Source organism: Limulus polyphemus, unplaced genomic scaffold (assembly GCF_000517525.1).
Source record: "Limulus polyphemus unplaced genomic scaffold, Limulus_polyphemus-2.1.2 Scaffold2, whole genome shotgun sequence".
Lineage (NCBI taxonomy): Eukaryota > Metazoa > Arthropoda > Merostomata > Xiphosura > Limulidae > Limulus > Limulus polyphemus.
Window position 1 is genome coordinate 3,004,267 of NW_013665612.1, and position 18,550 is coordinate 3,022,816.

General features: G+C 34.1%; 1 protein-coding gene across 1 annotated transcript in view; it reads left to right on the forward strand.

Annotated features, from left to right (window-relative positions):
- The window catches only part of LOC106468014 (protein capicua homolog), an 80,583-nt gene that overhangs the window by 5,524 nt on the left and 56,509 nt on the right, over positions 1 to 18,550 (forward strand). The window contains 1 exon segment of the mRNA XM_022395947.1: positions 6,958 to 9,942. Coding sequence (XP_022251655.1) covers positions 7,035 to 9,942 — 2,908 coding nt within the window. The 5' untranslated portion in view covers positions 6,958 to 7,034.

Here is an 18,550-nt window from a genome sequence, read left to right on the forward strand (position 1 = left end):
GTTATTCCCATCCAAATTATACTTATAATTCAAATTATTATAACCCACATGCATTATCTTGCATTTATTATTATGAAAACCCATTTGCCCAATGATCTAAATCCTTTTGTAAATCAGCAACCTGCTTTTCACAGCTAGCAACACCCAACACCTTAATATCATCTGCAAATTTAAGTAACTTGTTGATTATTCCTTCATCTGTGTCATTTACATAAATCAAAAAGAGCAAAGGTCCTAAGACTGAGCCCTGAGTTACCCCACATGTGTCATTAATCCACATTACATGCAAACATAGTTTGCATACTTGCTTTATTAACATAAGATGATTGCTTTTACTGGATTTTCTATCTTCAGCTGCTCAAGCTGAATCCATTTGCCAGACTGATCAAATCCAGTGTTCTGTATTTCACAAGAAGTGTTGTATTTACCCAGAGTGACTATTGCTACCATTTCACACGTGACTGCGACTGGTCATTCTCATTGAATCGTTGATAAGGCCATAGCCTCAATATCACCTCAGCTAACATTAAAGGACACTATTGTTGACATCCATGCACAAAGTGCAGTATTGCAGCAAACCTTCTATGGTTAGGACAGGTATTACTTGCTGTAGTATTAAAGAAGAATAAAAACATCAAAACAAAATCAAAATAAATCGCATTTTTGATCATGCATTATGTGAAATCTCCATATAAATACAGAATAAATGATAAATTCAGAACAGATAATATTACAAGGAAATAGAAACACATGGTGTGTTCATGTACCATGCTTGCATGACAGTTGTTTATTCTAGTTAATAGTACATTCTTTTAGTCACATAAAAATGTGTGTGAAATATCTTAGCTTGTACTGAAACGGGCAGGATGGAATAGTCTACTTGAGGCTTAACTAGTGGTAGATAAGTTGGTAATGCATAGGCCACAGAGCACTGGTATAAACCAAGGGTACTAATTTGTTTTATTGGTATCCTGCCTTGAAATTAAAAGATGAAAAATCAAATTCTCTGTTTACATCCTTAGCTCTGCAGTTCGATTAGTATACAACATTTATGATTATGTTGTCAGTTGGGGGATGCTATGTTGTTTATCAAAAACAGGAAGCCATTTGATGTGCATGTTAATATTCTAGGCTTAAGATAAAGCCTGGTTTGAATGGAGAAATAATGTAATGGTAAAGATGGGAGTTATCAGCTTGAGATTTTAATACTTGTAGATTTGTTGATAGATAATTGGCCTAGGACAGCTACTGTGAGCTGGAGATCCTGGATCTAAGCTGTGGTGAGGGTAGCTTTAGTAACATTCTGACTTAGTATAGTAAGTAGATCCATAGTATATTTTGTTTGTAATTACACAATATTAAGTAGAGATGGATGATTTAATCAACCACCTATGAGCAGTGATTACACCTGGTAGTGTCACATAAACTTATCAATTAACTGAAATTACAATTAAATCAATTATTTGAAACAAGTGTTTCAAATATTACTGTTTTTGATTATTCTAACAGTTGATTAATTGAAATTATGATTGAAATGATTTTCACAAAAATAATCAGATAGTAAAAATTACAATTTCCAGTTATTACATTTTTTTATTATTTCAATTATCCAAATAATTAAAATATTTCGATTATGTTTGTTGTTAACCACAATGCTATATAATGGGCTATTGTGTTATTGTGTTAATTTCATTCTTTTCACACAAGATTTCAAACTATGAGGTAAGTCTTCAGTGAGCTTGAAATTTCATATTTTTTTAGAACCAAATACAGCTTAGTTACTATGCTTGATAAATTATAGTGGAATTCTATGGTATCGATATAGTAATTTATGATTTTCTTTTTTAGTTAATTAAAATGTATATATAAAACCTAAAAAAATTTCTTTTTACATCCTCTACATGGGAAATTTCATAAGGCTTAGCAACCTATGACAAGCTGCAAACGAGTACAAAGGTTGTAATTAGAAGAGATAATTATTTGCTTTACTTTATTTACTGTTCTATGTTTTAAGAAAAATAAGTTTAAGAGCTTATTTGTAAATAGAAATAATGTATATACATATATAATGTATAATAGTTGAAATGTGACTGTATTTTGCAAAATACTAGTCCACTAAAACACAGCCAAGACAGGTTACTTTGTAACGGTCAGTTGTATATTATTGGATGCGGGAACAGGAGTGTACGCCGCATCATTGCAACTTCATTATTGTCAGCCAGGCACAGTTGGAAAGTCAATATAATAAATATATATATAAATGTATAATGTTATGAGATTTAAGCTAGTTAGACTCAAAATTAGTGTTTTTGTGTTATAATTTGTAGTCATTCTAGAATGAAAAAAAAAGCATAATTTATATATTTTTCCTAATTTTTTATTGAGGTTACGAAGTTGGTCATATCAAACTAACCCGTACAGAAATACACTAGTGAAAAATAACAAATAGAATATAGTTTTTCAAACAAAAAATTTTATAATTATCTGGAGATTATAAAGATTTTGCATCTGAAATTTGAAAATGTTCTAGTGCATCAAAGTATTTTTATCTTAAAATCAAAATTGCTTTGTATGTTGGATAGTCAACATTCTGAAAGAGAAAATCTTTAATTAACAAATCTTAATACTTAATTTTAAAACCCGATATTTTGTGTACGAAAACCATGTAATGTTTGCCAATAACCTGCAACATTTTATAAAGAAATGCTTACCTTATGAAAAATCATACTCTCATGAATATTTTCATGGTTACGAGCTGGGTAGATTTCACCCAGCCCATAATGGAAGGGTTAATCAAATGTAAATTAGTAATGGGACCATCAGTTAATTGATTTGCAAATGCTACTAATCATCCAACTCCTAATTGCAAGACAGAATGTTATTAAATCAGAGCAGTAATAATTTTGCTTTGTGTGTCTCATTAGTCCTTGCTGTCATGGTTCTCCAGGTTTTTATATATACAAACAGTAGTTTACATCATGAACTCTACAAATTTATTATGAACTCTGGCTCTTTCAACATCTTGTGTTATATTTTACATTGATCCTTCTCATCGTGCTTATTTTTAAGGCTTATTATGTTTGTCAACTTATGCCTTCCTCTTTACATACAGCTAAAAGTTTGACATTGCAAATGGTGAACAGTGACATTGTACTGTTCACTATTGTCCATGCTGTTTCTGTAGTTTAGCCACTTACTACTTTGTTGTTTAGTTTTGGCACTTGGCCCAGTCATAGATGTTAGAATTATAGTGAAAAGACCTTGAGTGTCCTTCTCTGCTTGCTGTACTTTTTCTGATGTCATACAGGTTGTTTATTGGGTGTATTTTTCAGCTGTGGCTCATAAGAGTTTTTGAAACTCATTTTCCTCATGCTTTGTATTTTGAGCTTTTGGTCAGGATTCTTTTGAAGTTAGTGGTCATCTACTTAATACTGTGAATAACTAGTCCTGTTCATTACAACTTTTACATAAATCTACAGCAGGGTGTTTTTAATATAATAGCCAAATTTCATGGTTTAAAAAAATGTTGAAATTAAATTATTGCGCATGCACAACATAAGAACTTGTGTGTGTGTATATATATAGGTAGATGTTTTTGAAAATTAACACATAGAGTATGTGACTAATCTGTGTGCATGTGTACATTTTGTATATATTTTTATGTGTTTTTAAGCAAAATTCACTCTATTGATTTCACAAAATCATTTTCTTCTATTTGAAAATAAATCGTATAGCATTTTGTGAGTGTTTGCAAGTTTCATCTATATGCTTCATATATTTATAGCTATATTTCTTAAAGGTAGAATTTCCTGATGAACTTATAAGAATTTTTGGAATAGTGGTGAACATGCAAGTCATAATATCATATATTTATGTATACTAACATCACAGATCATAGGGCAAATAGGATTTGAGGTTGTATATACAGAAATATTGAATACAAGTCTAAAAAAGATTATAATTTTATTGCATATGTCACTGGTTAGGCCATATTTGGAATATTATGTTCAATCATGAGCTCCTTACCTTAGGAAAGACATTTAATTGTTGGAAAGTGTTCATAGGAGGGCTACTAGGATGATATCTGGAATCTTTAAGGCAGTCGTAGAAGGACAGGTCCGAAATTTAGTTTCTATTGAAAAAGAAAGAAAATTCCTACTTAACAGTGAGAATAGTAGAACTAGGGGATAGTCTTTTGGCAGGATAGGAGTCACCTTCAGCTAAGATAGTTTTCTTTTTATAACAGGATCTTTATGGTCTTTGGAATGGATTGCCTTTAGATGTTGTGGATTCAGTAAATCTAAGGGAAAGCATGATAAATATATATTTTTTAAGTTTAGGATTTGGGATGGTGTAGGTGGAACAACAAGCCTATTGTTGTCCTTAAATTTTGTTATGCTATTTCTTGAAAATGAAGAAGCTGAAATTCTTTTCTCATGATTTATATTTTATTAGAGAATTCTACAAATCTATTAATATGGTCACAATGATGATTGATGATAACTTCTAACAAGGCATACAGACGTTGAAAATTTTTATAGTGAAGAAATTTTCTTTAGTATCATGCAGCCAGTTTCATATTGGGTTATAGACCCTAAACTGGACATGATATTTACTGTTATTCAGTAATTTAATGTTAAGTAGTTAATTCTGTTGTAAAAAGGTTCAGTTACACATGTTAGTGAAGACCTTCCACAATAACTTAAATTAATGTTGATACTCAGCTGCAGGAGTAATTTATCTTCTTAAGTCTGCAACTCTAAAGAGTAAATTTGTTTTAAGTAAACCATAACTTTTCTCAAGTGTGTACATGCAGATATGACAGTATCATTGTCATAGTTATTGGATGATAGAAATTGTAAAATATTATAATCACTGTTTACAAGTTTTTTGTTGTTTTTTCTTTCAGTCTTTCTATCAATTGCTAGATCAATGCCACATTTCTTTTTTTTTTTAAATCATTCTTTAAATGCATGAACATCTTAGGCATACAATTTTTTTGTGGTCCAAAGTATAAGTGACATTTCTTATTTAGGTCCCGTCCTTTCTATATCATATAGGATAAAGTTCCTACTGAAACTTCTTGGGAAATTTTAAAACTTATGAAACTAGTGTGTGTAATTTCTATGCAGATACTAAAATAACATTGATCTTATTTGTGATTAGATGTAATCAGAAATCAAATATAATGTTTGATGTTACTATCAAATATAGATAGAATATTGTTAAAAGCTAGAAACACAGAAATTAGATAAAAGATATAGGATGGAGAAAAGCACGCTGACCTTTTAGCCAAAATACCTTCAGATATTTAATATTAAGTATGTATTCTTAGTTTATCGGTGATTAAAAATTGATTCCAATCCAAATAAATAAGATGAAATAAAAAATGTAATTTGATAAGAATATTACAGTGGTTCAGCTAACTAAATGTATACGGGGTTAGTCCATTGGACCGACTGTATTGTAGAAATAGTGTTGACTATAAATCCAAACTTAGAAACTGTATCTTCATAAATTGTAGCAAAATTTTGCTATTATTTTGGTCAATGGCACATGCCTGTTGTGTACACAAAATTGGATGTGTTACTAAAGTTTTTGTACTAAGGATATATTTGCAAAATGCTGACATCAGTCTGACTTAGACTTTGACAAGTTGGAGTGCAAGGTAATGTTCATGGGAAAAATAAAAATACTTTTGTCTACTGTAGAGTTTGCAAGCTGCATTTGCATAACCTTTAATACTTCCTAAATGCATATCTAAAGTTTTTTTTGTATATTGTATTTGGTATTTTCTCTAATGTGAACTGTTATGAAATCAGCAGTAAAGAGTAACATGAAATGTTGATAACTTTGGCTTCAAATGCATAATATTATGTTGAATTGCACACTGTACAAGGTCGGGGCATGTAGACTTTGTTTCCACCTGTGCACATAGGGTTAATGCAAAAATTTGTGTGATATAATGAGTTAAGATGTCAAGAAAGGTGTATGAAGTGGGTCTTGAACCCAGGAAACTTAACTCACACTGGTGCTTGGAAACTTGCTCTACAAACAAGGACTCCAAGATCTGGTTTGATTGTTACAATATGTATGCATAATCCTACATGGTTTACATAGTATGTACATACATAAAGTTTATCATGTCACATTTAGTAATTGCTTTGTGTTGAAATTTCACACAATTTTACTTGAGATAACTCTGACAGTTAATCAGGTTTTCAATGTTTGGGAAACATAAAATATTTGACAAGAAGTAAACTAGAAGTGTTGGAGAATTAAGTGTTATTAATAATTAATCAAAGGGCAATAAAGTAAGGACATAGAGGTTTGTTTCCTTTAAAATATTCCTTTTACAAATGCACATTGTAAAATAATCTTGATTTTAATAATTTGATACAAAAGCTGTCAAATATTTAAAATGTTCTTTAAAAAATTACTGTTTCAAGTTTTCTTAAATATGTTTCAAAATGTACCTTTTCATATCAGACACAACAAAATTTTTGCACAGAATAGTCATTCTTATTTCTATGATTTGAATATTTATATCTGCCACATGACAAAAATGTATATGTAGTACTTAAACAACCCCTACATCCTTAATTCTGTCAGTACATGTAGTGTTTGAATACAATCAGGGGTGAAATTCTCAAAAAAAAAAAGTAGAGGTATTCAGCTGGGTGAAGTGGACCTGTTTTTAAAAAAAAAATGTACATGAAAAGAAAAGTGTCAATGAATAAATGCTTTCTAATGGAACACATGAGCATGCGGAAAAAGCAGCTCAAATAAGTCCCAGTACTATTAGTGTCTTAAAAAATAATTTCCGCTACTCAGTACCACTAAGTACCAGCAGAATTTCACCCCTGAATACAATATTCATTAAATGTACTAGTAAAATTGAAATTTTTTATCAACATATGATATTTAAATATTATCATTCATAACTGTTTTTTCCAGAATCTGAGGCTGTGGGTGAAGGAGAGAATGGTGGTACTCATCTGTAATAGAATCTCTTGCTGAATTGGATTTCAGCCATGAATCAATGTAACACTCAAAATAAAATTTCAAAACCTTTTGCTAGAACAGGTAAAAAGATTAATTCAGCTAGAATTCATAAAACATGTCAGAAAAGCACAAAAGATTTGTTTAAAAATCAGCAAGTTGAAACTAGTGCACATACTTTTGAAGCTGAAACAAATGAAGTTTCAGTTAAAAGTACTTTTTTTACTGGAGAAGGATTTCATCATCCAACAAATGGGGAGAATAAACAACATGATGTAGACACAAAAGAGATGAATACGCATGCTGATTGTTCTTATACCCTATCATCATCTATCTCTGAAATATCTTCTAAAGATCAACAAATTGTGACATCATCAGTTTTAAATATACCTCAAAGGGATCAACAAGACAAATCAGAAAATATGAAAAATTCTCAGGTAAAGGTCTTATCTTCACTTCAAGAAGATAAAAACCATAGACTTGAAGAAGTAGCACAAGCAGAGAAAAATGATGATGAGAAACTAAGAAGGGCTGCTGAAAAGTTGCCAAAAAAGCGCAAGTTTCATATGATAGAGAATAACTCAGTAACAGAAAATGAAAGTAGTTGTACAGCTGCCAAACAAAGTTTTACTTCTTTTGATATGATACACACTATGTATTCCAGATCTAACCAATCATTCTGTGGGGATCAAGTTATCAGTGAGAATATTTTAAACTTGGACTTGAATGAATGGAAAGGGCATAGGGTTCTTGCAAAAAGCAATGGACTGTACCACGCAGGAGTAATTAAAGAGGTTCAAAACCACTGTGATATTGGTGTACTTTATGATGGAGAGCTTTCTGTCACGCTTTTTTGTGATGTATTAGTAGAAAGTGAGAGACGGTATGATATTATTAGTGATCATAGTCCTATTCCAGATCAGATTCAAGTTGGTTCTGAAGTTTGTGTACAAGTTAATATTACAGAAAAGGTATTTGTTGAGGGAGTTATTGTGGAATTATTTCCAAGGTTGTTGCAGTATAAGGTTTGTTTAATAAATGCAGAAAACCATTGCATTCAAGCTTCTAGGGCAAATTTGAGGTTAAAACTTCCTCCCTGGTGGGCAGAGCTGGGCCTTCTTTCTAGTCCACCAGTTTCAGAACTTGCTACTTTGAAGGTGTCACAAAGTGTAAAAGAGCCAGTCACCATCATACATCAGTCTGCAAAACAACCAACTACATCTCAAGCACAGGAGTGGAACTTGAAACTGCAATATGGCCAGACAGAAGCATTTTCACTCTTGCAACCTGATTCGCCCATGCAGGTCATGGGTAGCCAACAAGCATTCCAGCAACCTGGACAACAAGGAATGCATGTTGAAACCATAAATATTACTCCACCCATTACAAGGGCAAATTCAACATCTTCATGGACACACGTGCAATCATCTTCTTACACTGTTCCAGTGAGGCCAGGTGATGAAGATGACTCTTCAGATGATGATCTCAATAAAGAAGATATTAGATTTGAAGCTGATTTTCCACCAGAACCCTCTGTCTGCACTCCACGGTCTTCATCTTTGTCTAGAGGAAGTTTGACATCAACATGTGGGAACTATAGAGGTGATATGAGTAGGGCAAGTACAACAACTTCAGATCGAGGTGGAACACCTAGGTCACCAGCATTATCAGCTCAGAAATACAAGAAAGGAGACATAGTAGCTACACCAAGTGGGATCAGGAAGAAATTCAATGGAAAGCAGTGGAGAAGACTGTGTTCCAAAGAAGGATGTACAAAAGAGTCTCAGCGTCAAGGGTATTGCTCCAGACATTTATCATCTAAAAGTAAAACTGTACCAACACCATCTATTTCTCTCTTAGGATGTAGGAAAACAAATCTAAAAACTTCTGAATCTGGGGTAGAAGTTGAATGGGAAGGTGATGATCTTAGAGAAGATGTTGATACAAGTCCAGTATTTCCAGACAAAGAAAGAAGGTTACAGGGGCCATTTAACATGGATGAAACAGAGGCTGCAAATATGTTAGTGTCTTTAGGAAGTTCAGGATCAACAACTCCTGCAGGTACACCAATACCTATCTCTCCCCACTCAAGTTCTAATAAGCACAGTCCATTACCAAATGCAGCTGCTGGAAGCCGAGCCAATTATTTTACTCCTATAGGAGATCCACGTGTTCACCAAAGATCTCTTTCTGGCTTTTGTCAAAATCCAAGTGTTATAGAGCCTAAAGAACCTACTCTTTTGGGTGCACCTTTGTCAGCTTCTTCTTTTCATAACTTTACTTTACCACCTTTAGAGTATAGCCAGACTGAAACTCTTTGTGGTGAATTTTCATCATCTCAACCAATTTCCATAATTCAACAAGGTGGACAGACTGCTGTAGTGTGTGTGGTAACAACACGTGGAGAAGATGGTGTGTCAGTGATTCAGTCTTCTGCTCCTTTATCCAAGCCTGTCCCCCTTGTTGAGCTGCAGGCTCAGCGGAAAAATCCTGGAGAACAAACTATACAGTTAGCCAACTATAGGCCTGAAGCTACTGCATTTCAGAAACAAGCTCCAACATCAGCTTCTGTAATTAACCAGTTTGACAGATCTTCTGTAATAAAATCTCAGTATCAAGGTCATTCATATACATCTTCTGGTCAGATAAATGAACATTATGCTACTGATGAAACTTCAGTGAAAGGAAATGATTTAAATGGGTCACACCTGTTGCTTCACAGTTCTGCAGAATCTGAAAGAGATAAAAAACATGCCTTATCCGAGGTTGAGTTATTACAGAACCAAAATCAGAATTTTAAGAAATTTAGAACATCGGATTTGCATACACTCAAAGAAGATCAATCCACTGGTCAAGCATCATCTCAGTATTTTCCATCAATACCAACTGTCCAAATTCAGGATATTGATGACCACTCAAATGGATTCAAGAATGGAGAAGGTTAGTGTACACATTTACTTAAGCCTAGTGTTATTTGTTATTTTTCTAATTAAATATTATTTTTTAATATTTGTCTATGAATAAAGTATGTTATAGAATTCTCACCCACAGTGTAATGCTAAGTAGAATATTTTGTTTCTCTTGGCAAATAACATTTATGTTGTACACAGTCAGTATAGGTTTTTACACTTTTATTCAGACAGTTTACTTAAGTCTTCAGCTAAGTGCAAATGGACTGCAGTAGCCTTGTTAAGAACAAACTGACCATTCCTGGTCAGCCATCATTGTAGGGACAGAATTTGGTGTCAGTAAAACATTTGATCTTAGATGCTTAAGTATGACACAGACTTTTATTTCAATGTTCAATATTCATAGAATTAAGGTTAGAAGTGATTTCTAAATAAGTTTTTGTTTACATACTGCAATGTTTGCATACAATAGACAGTTTAAGGCCAAGCTCTGTCATTATGACTATATTCTGTATAATTAAATGCTTCTATAACCATATTTTATATAACCCTTTATAACAAATTCAAGAGTTGAGTATAAATGTCATACAAATCTAAGGTTCTCTACAAAAAACTTTATAAAAGGCATTTGTTGTAAATTGTTTTTGATACATATTTTGTACAGTTTTTCTTGTAAAATGGCTATGTCACTATTAATTTCTTGTGACATTGATGTTATTCAAAATTTTAGTCATGATATTAAATCTTGTAAACAATACACTTAGCACTCATACAAAAATATAAATGATTATTAAATTTGTAGTTTTAAAATGCTACATTACATTTAGACTAAAACCAAATGCTTTTTTATGTGTAAAAATCTGTTGGAGTTTATTTTTATGCCATTATGTGTCACTAAATCTTAAAAAAGCTGGTAGAAAATAGTTATTGATTCTAACAATTTCTCTTAATATTTCAAATAATATCATAGTTTTGTTGTGTTTTTAATGTATTTGGTTATCAAACTTTCAGATATTGTGACAAAGAGATTTTCTATAACTTTGGAATCATATTATTTTACAGGTCATTCAACTCAAAATATAACATACATGTATATTTGTTTATTCTGGCAATAAGTCTACAGAATTTATAAGTCCTCCAATTGTTTTATTTAACCTCTTCAAAAAAATTAGAAATGTCAAGTGTAAATAAGACTGAATTATCTGGAAAAGAAAAAGAAACTGGACACAAGTAATTCTCAAAGACAGCACTTTTTATTACATTGTACTGTCCAAAACCTAGCATCAGAAATTGTGCTCTTGGCACCAAGTCCAGTCATTTCTTTAAAGGCCAGTGACTGAGACACCAGTGTCATGAAAGGTATTGGCATCTGGAGACCAGGGAGAGCACTAGCCATTTTACAGTGAAGTAGCTGAAGGGGCTGGACAAAAAATTGAGGGGGATGGATTCTGCATCTTTTGGGCACACATACTGTAATATTTAGGAAGTAAACCAGCTTGAACAGTAAGCATTGTTCTTTTTGTTTGTGTGTGTGTGGGTGGGGGGGGGGACTACAGCAGAGACTAAGGCACACTTTGCTGTAACTTCAGTCTGAACAAAAAGCAAGACCTCCCATACTGCCACCCTTGCTGGAGTCTGCAACATTTTAACAAATCTGGATCTCCCATTCCTGGTCAGTAGTGAAATGTGTCATGTTGATGTTACCTGGCAACTCTACTCACTTATGAATCAATAGGTGACCTCTGGTAATTCAGCAGGCTGTCTCTCTTCATAGGGGTTTCAGTGAGTATGCCAGTGGTCTTCAATCCCTTTCTTTGGCACTGGAAACTCCAACAAGTGATTAGGTTAAGCCATTTTGGCAGGTCTGGGATTCCTGTAAAGACCTTTCCATTTGGTCTCAGGATGACTATGTCTTGCATCATCATAGTAACCAACAGTTATTGGTTTCTCCCACATACTGGGATAGAGTTTGGAGAGAAAGAGAGTGGTCAACAGCTGGGAAGGTTCCGGGATGCAACTTATCTCCCTTTTTCAGTGGCCAGACAGAAAACTCCTGCATAACTCTTTTGTATAAGGTGAGAATTCCACATTGAGAAGAAGAATACTCCATGTCCTTTCTCTTCCTACCACATCCACAATCTAGCAGTCATATCTTTTTCTCCACCACAAGCTCATCATTTTGGAAAGGGCCTTTCCATGTTAAGAAAATTTAAATTTAGGATTATTTAAAACATGAGGAGCACAGAAAAATGCATGACATTTAAACTTCACAAAAGCAACTTCTTGATCGCATCACCAAAGTGTATTTTACGGATTAGTTTGTGGTAATCTCAGGTGAAGTGAAATGCATAGCTAAATTACTAGTACAATGAAACAGGAGGTTTGGTAAGGTTTGAAATGCAAGTTAAATAAGGCTGAGTCGATCATAAATTAAAGTCTAAATTATTCAAACCCAAAAAACATGTTTTTGCACTTTGAGAAAAAGAAAATCAGTGAGAATAGTCTAGGTTTGGAACTCTATGTGGCTACTGTATCAGTAGCAAGGTATCTACACAGTCATTCTACAGTACCAGATTTCCTGGATATAACATGCAAAACCCAAAGCTCCACTAGGACTCTTAGAATGCTAAGCCATGAATCTCATCAGAAGCCTCTTTTTTTTAAAAAAAAAAGAAACTCATGGTTTCTGACTTTTCTATCTTCACATACAACTAATCAACATGTCAGAAATCTAAGACCATTTAATGAATTATCCAGAAAGTCAAGAAGATGTGACCATAATTTAGGGTACAACCTGCCAATGTGCAAGAAAATTCCTGAATGCAATTCAAGGTTGGGAACACCCTAGTTTTTTTTAAACTTGAAGATTGGTTTTTAAAAAAATGTGTGAATAAAGATATATTTATTGTCTATTTTATAGATAGGTTTAGTTTATAGTGAGTAAGCAGGTCTATCCAAATCCATTCATGGGGTACATGCCTCAGCAAAACATTTATCCATGAGAAACATTCCACCACAACATCTGCCCATGGGATACATGCCACAGAAAATGCCAATTACTCTGCCTAGGCATCAACCAAGATAAGAAGAGCAAACACTTGCTGTGCCAAGTAGCAAAGATGGCAGAGCTATCAGTTTCAGCTGATGGCTCAGTAGATGCTATGCAACCCCTCAATGTCAGCACATTGCCAAGCAACAAAACTGGCAAGGTGTCAATACTAACTGTTGGATCATCAGGTACAGGATGACCAGCAACAACTGGTGGACACTGTGGAAATAGCTCCAGAAAACTGATGGACCCCAAGTCAGACTTGATCACCAGCTTGGGGAAACAGCAAGTTGCTTGCATCAATTAGTTTAGGATCAGCCAGGCTCTTTCAAGTGTGGATAGTGCTTGGTGTGTATTGAAGAGGTTACAAGGGTTAGAGGTTGAGTTTCTGGCAGACCAGCAATGGTGAGAATTTTAGTGGACCTTGTATTCTTTCAAACTCTCTGAGAGCGACCACTGCTATGAGCAGTGGCAAAAGGTGATAGAGTAGACATTAGAGGAGAGGTGGATCTCTGGCTCAGTAGTCTTTACCAATCTGGAATCAATACTTATGAGATAGACTTGCTGTGGAGCTTGCCCATCAATTTTTTCTGTGTAGCAGCTGAACTGGTTTTCTGTGAAAAATACATCCAATATCAACGAAACCAAACCCAGGAACAGTGGAGTTAGTGAGTGTATGTAGCAGAGCAAATAATAGCACCTGCAAATATACAAGTAATGCTCCAGGGTTTAATCCAGGCAAAGTCTAATGTGTTGATGCTGTGTAATGTGGTTATAGAAGCCATGCACAAAGTAAACATTTTCCTGTCCAGAAAGCAGGCAGCATTGACTCGTAGACAGTTATTTGTCTAACAAGAGATAAATTTCCAATGTTGTTTTGTATTTATGGGTGATCAAATATCTAACTGGGTGTTAGAATTGTTGTATGCAAGGTGAGTAAAGTGACTTGTTGGGTAAATACGATGATGTATTTATAAAATCAGATGGCTGATTGGGTCGAACAACAGTGACTCAACACCATATAGACACAGGCTGCACAGGTCAAGTAAAACAACTGCTGATCTAGCTACCCTGAAGCACTATAAAAGTCACAAGAACTGACATGTAGTGGAATCCTGCAAGAGAGAATCATGAAACTTTTGGAGAATGTTTGATAGTCTCTAGTAATAATTGTTAAAAAGAAGAAATATACACCAAGGAATGTGGTAACTCCCATTATGCCTTCCTGTTACTATGAACAGATGATTGTCTAGTCGTGATATATGATTCTTGTTGATTTAATACCTTGCATTTGGCATATGGATACTGGCAAATCAAATTGGACAACAAAAGTAGGCCTAAGACTGCTTTTAGCACAAGAGATGGCTTGTATGAATTCCATGTTATTCCATTTGGTCATTGCAAGTACAACACCTCAATTACGTTTGAGCAGCTAATGTAGCTTACACTCAAGGGACTGCAATGGGAGAGATGCCTGGACTTTGTCAATTATATTTTGGTATTTGACAACTTCCACTTCTGTATCTGAGAACCTGAAAATATTGCTCCAGTGCAAACAAAACACATTATTGAATTGAAACCAGAAAGGAGTGGAGTTTCTCAGTTATGTTGTAGGGAGAAATGTTGTCTTGATGGACCCATCTAAGATAACTATGATGAGAGATCAGCCTCAACTTTTGATGAAGTGAGAAATTCACAGTGTCCTTGATATCCCATTACCAATGATTCGTGATCAACTTCTCGAAGATAACTGTATGGTTGTTAGTTCTCACAAAAGTGGAGGTACACTTTGGATGGAGAAAGGAATGTGACCAAGTATTCTGATATTAATAAAGCTTCCGTTAGTGGATGTTCCAGTGCTAGCCTATCCATGCCAAAATTGTGAGTTTCTTTTGGACATTGCCATCAGTTATAGTGGAGTCAGAGTAGTGTCATTGCAGGATGGAGTAGAACATGTAATTGCATACACTAGTTGCATGTTCACAATTCCCAAATGTAGATACTGTGCAATTAAGAAAGAGCTCTAATTGTCTTTGTATAAAATACAATTATCACTACTTGTATTATACGAAATTCACCATTCTGGTAAACCATGCTTTGCTGAAGTGGTTAGTAAACCTTAAAAACCCAGAGAGGATAATAGCATATTGTATAATGACATTGCAAGAATATGGTTTTATAATAGTTTATCATCTGGACCTGTAATACAAAAGTGAAGACAAACTGTTTTTCCACCTGCTGAGACTTCATCCATTAGTGGAATGTTCTAACTCTGGACACTGTGGAGGAATTAAAACCATAGCCATTTCATTTGTAGCAAGTGGAAACCACGAATTAGAAGACTGCCAGTGGATGGATGCCAAAGTTAATGTTTTAGGAGCTCCAAAATGAGCACCTGAAAGATCCTGATCTAGCATGGGTGCTCCTTGCTGCCCAGCAAGTTCAAATTCAACCAAAACCTGACCAGCATTAATGGAGTAGCATAGCATAAACTCTGACACTTGTATGATCATTCACACGTGTAATATGGTGTGCTGTACTGCTGCTAACAACTCACAATATGTGATTCTACAACAGCAGTGTAGCTAATGGCACTCAGAGCTCTGCAGTCGAGAAATTCTCTGGACTTTGCACAACACAGAGACTTGATAGCACCAAAGTGCAACTCACCCTTATGATAACATTCAATAGCATTTCTTCTGGTTGTGACTGAGTCAAGATGTTCAGTCTGGTGTGAGCTATGTATGGTGTGTGCCATCCAGAGGAAGAACTAGCCAAAACAGGGTTACCTAACAGAAAATTGCTATTCAGAGGATAGCCCTACATGTTGCTGCTCCACTGAAAGAGACTGTGAGAGATCATCAATGCATATTCATTATTATCAACTACTTCATGAAGTGGGCTGAAGCTTATTCATTATTCAGTACTCTAGCACAAACAGTAGCTAATGTATTAGCCAAGAAATAGATAACATGAGTTGCAACACCAAAATAAATCAACATGTGAAGGAGCCAATGCCAATAGCGAACTGTTCATTGACTTGTGTAAAGTGTTAGATGTGGTGAAGACTCGTACTTATCTTATCTCCTTATCACTCTCAGTCAGATGGTTTGACAGAATGGATTATACAAACCACCAAGCAGATGCTTACAAAGTTTGTTAATCCTGAAAGAACTGACTATAATGGGCATTTGCTCAATGTGATGATGACATATGAAACAATAGAACAGGAATCAACAGACTGTTGGCCATACCTGCTTATGTTTGAATGCAAAATGCTATTCCCTGTGGATGTGATGTATGATACTCCCTTTTTTCCCACAAAAAGATGTCTCAGTTTCTTCAAGAGTATGTAGAGTGGTTGAGATTGAGATGGTTGATGCACACGAATTCATCCATGAACAACTCAGGAAGGTAGCATGTTAATAAAAGAAGTGGATACTGAAAGTGAGTGTGTGTGAAAGAACAGGAAGTTAGTTTTTCTGTTGTATGCGTTTTAACTGTATTTCCTGTGTTTTCTATCATTTGATTGGCAGACATTAGTTTAGTGTACATACGTTGCATCAAATGCGCCACTACTCGTTTGTGCACGTTTTTCTGTTTTTTGAGTTGGCACTACAAAGTTGAGGATATTTTTAATCTTTATTTTTGAAGATTTTAAATGTATGCCATTTTATCATGAAGTATTATGGTGATTTTAATTTACACTTCCAAGAGTTTGTTTTTGCTGTTTGGTTTTATTTTTATATATGTATTTTTTTATTAAATGCACATTTTTGACTGCCCCTTTCTTTGGAGGGACAACATAAGATATTTGTTAAATTGAAATTGTAGTGTGTTGACATTGATAAAGGTGTTCCGCTTTTATCATTTTTGTTGTGATTTTTTACATACGACTGTATTCATAAAGTGAGCAGATTAGCTCTGCATTTTATTTCTTTCCTTTTTGTTTGTGTTATTGCTTTTTCTTTTTCTTTTGTATGAATGGAAGTGTGTACTTACTTATTGCTTTTTTATATCAGAGGGTGCTATGTTCTTTGTTAAAAGTTATTTTGTGTTTTTGTACTATATGACATTACTAGTGTTTTTTTCTCGTTCGTGTTAATGCACATTGTTCAAATCTTCTAAAGGATTTTCTTTTTATCTTCCGCGATTGTGTACGAGTATATCTAAAGTGAAGTTTATAAAACTTTATTATTTCAGTATGTATTTTAATTTATTTATTTTTTGAAGCAAGCTTAGAATTTTTTATTATTGTAAGTGATTTTAAATCAGTTTTATGTTATTTTGGATCGTTGTTAAAGGTTATTTCTTGTGATTAAATATAGTTCATTGTTAAAGGGGTTGTGTCGTCCATGGAGCATATACGTGTTGTTATGAACAAAATAAAATTTATGCGCTACTTGGTCATGGTGCGAATTTAAAGGTTATTAGTTTTAAATTTTATTTTAATTGTCAATTTGAGGATAAACCTGAAACAAAGAAGGGGGAAAAGTGTGATATGCAGGCATATCATACATTTTATACCTGCTTTTAGTGATATAGGAGTTTAAAAAGTTTTAGTTTCTACACAATTTTATCATAAATACGTGGTCCAGAAAACTGCTGAAAGTGCCTTTTTATAGTTGCTTTGTTTCTTTGTTCTCAATATCAGATAATATATACTCTGCGTTAAGGAATTTTGTGGTCAACGACTGCAACATACTTTTGCTGGCCGAGTAGATGATGTCTGTAAGTTACAGCCAGCGAATGCTCTAAGAGAACAACAGTCACTTGGTAACATTCTCCTAGGAGAATATGAGGTTTCTTTTAAAATCGAAGTGGCGCTATTTATTGTCAGTTATATCTGCTTTATGATCGTGACTAGTTTGCCAGAGATTCATCTTGAGACAGAAAGCTGATGATCTATTCAAAAATCCCATAGAAATGAGTGTGTGATTGACTGCACAAGTTTGCATGTTGCACTTTCTTTTTGTTTTATAATTAAGGTTGTGTTTGTTTTATTCAAAACTTGTCCACTTTCATTATTTCACAAACTAGGATACTTAGTCAAGTTTTCAAATACAGATTACTTCACAAATTTTAATAGATAATGTTTCAATCTGAATTTGAAATTAAACGAAAATTTCATTGTAAAGGATAATGGCCCAAAAAAGACTGAAAATATAGAAATATATTCTGTGTGTTTTCATTACAAAGAAGTGAGCATATTCATGTGAACACTAGTTGACGAAAAATGGCGACGTAAATAAGATATTCTGATTCCTCAACGTTAATTATTTAAATAACGTTTATACATCTACTTAACACGTGTGCAGTTGCATCTCGTAGAAAAGTACCAGTTAAGTGAACATAAGATAAAAACATTTTACCCGTTCTTATATAGTAACATCAATATAAAATTTCTTAATTAAATAGTTACTTGATTTTGCTAAACACACTCTGCACTTTCAGCTATGAAGTCGTTATAATGGGGACTGTCAATGCCGTTATTCGATTAAGAATAGTATCATAGACGACAGGTGCTTCTAACTAGTTGCCTTCTACTTGGTTAGCCCCCAGTGGCACAGCGGTATGTCTGCGGACTTAC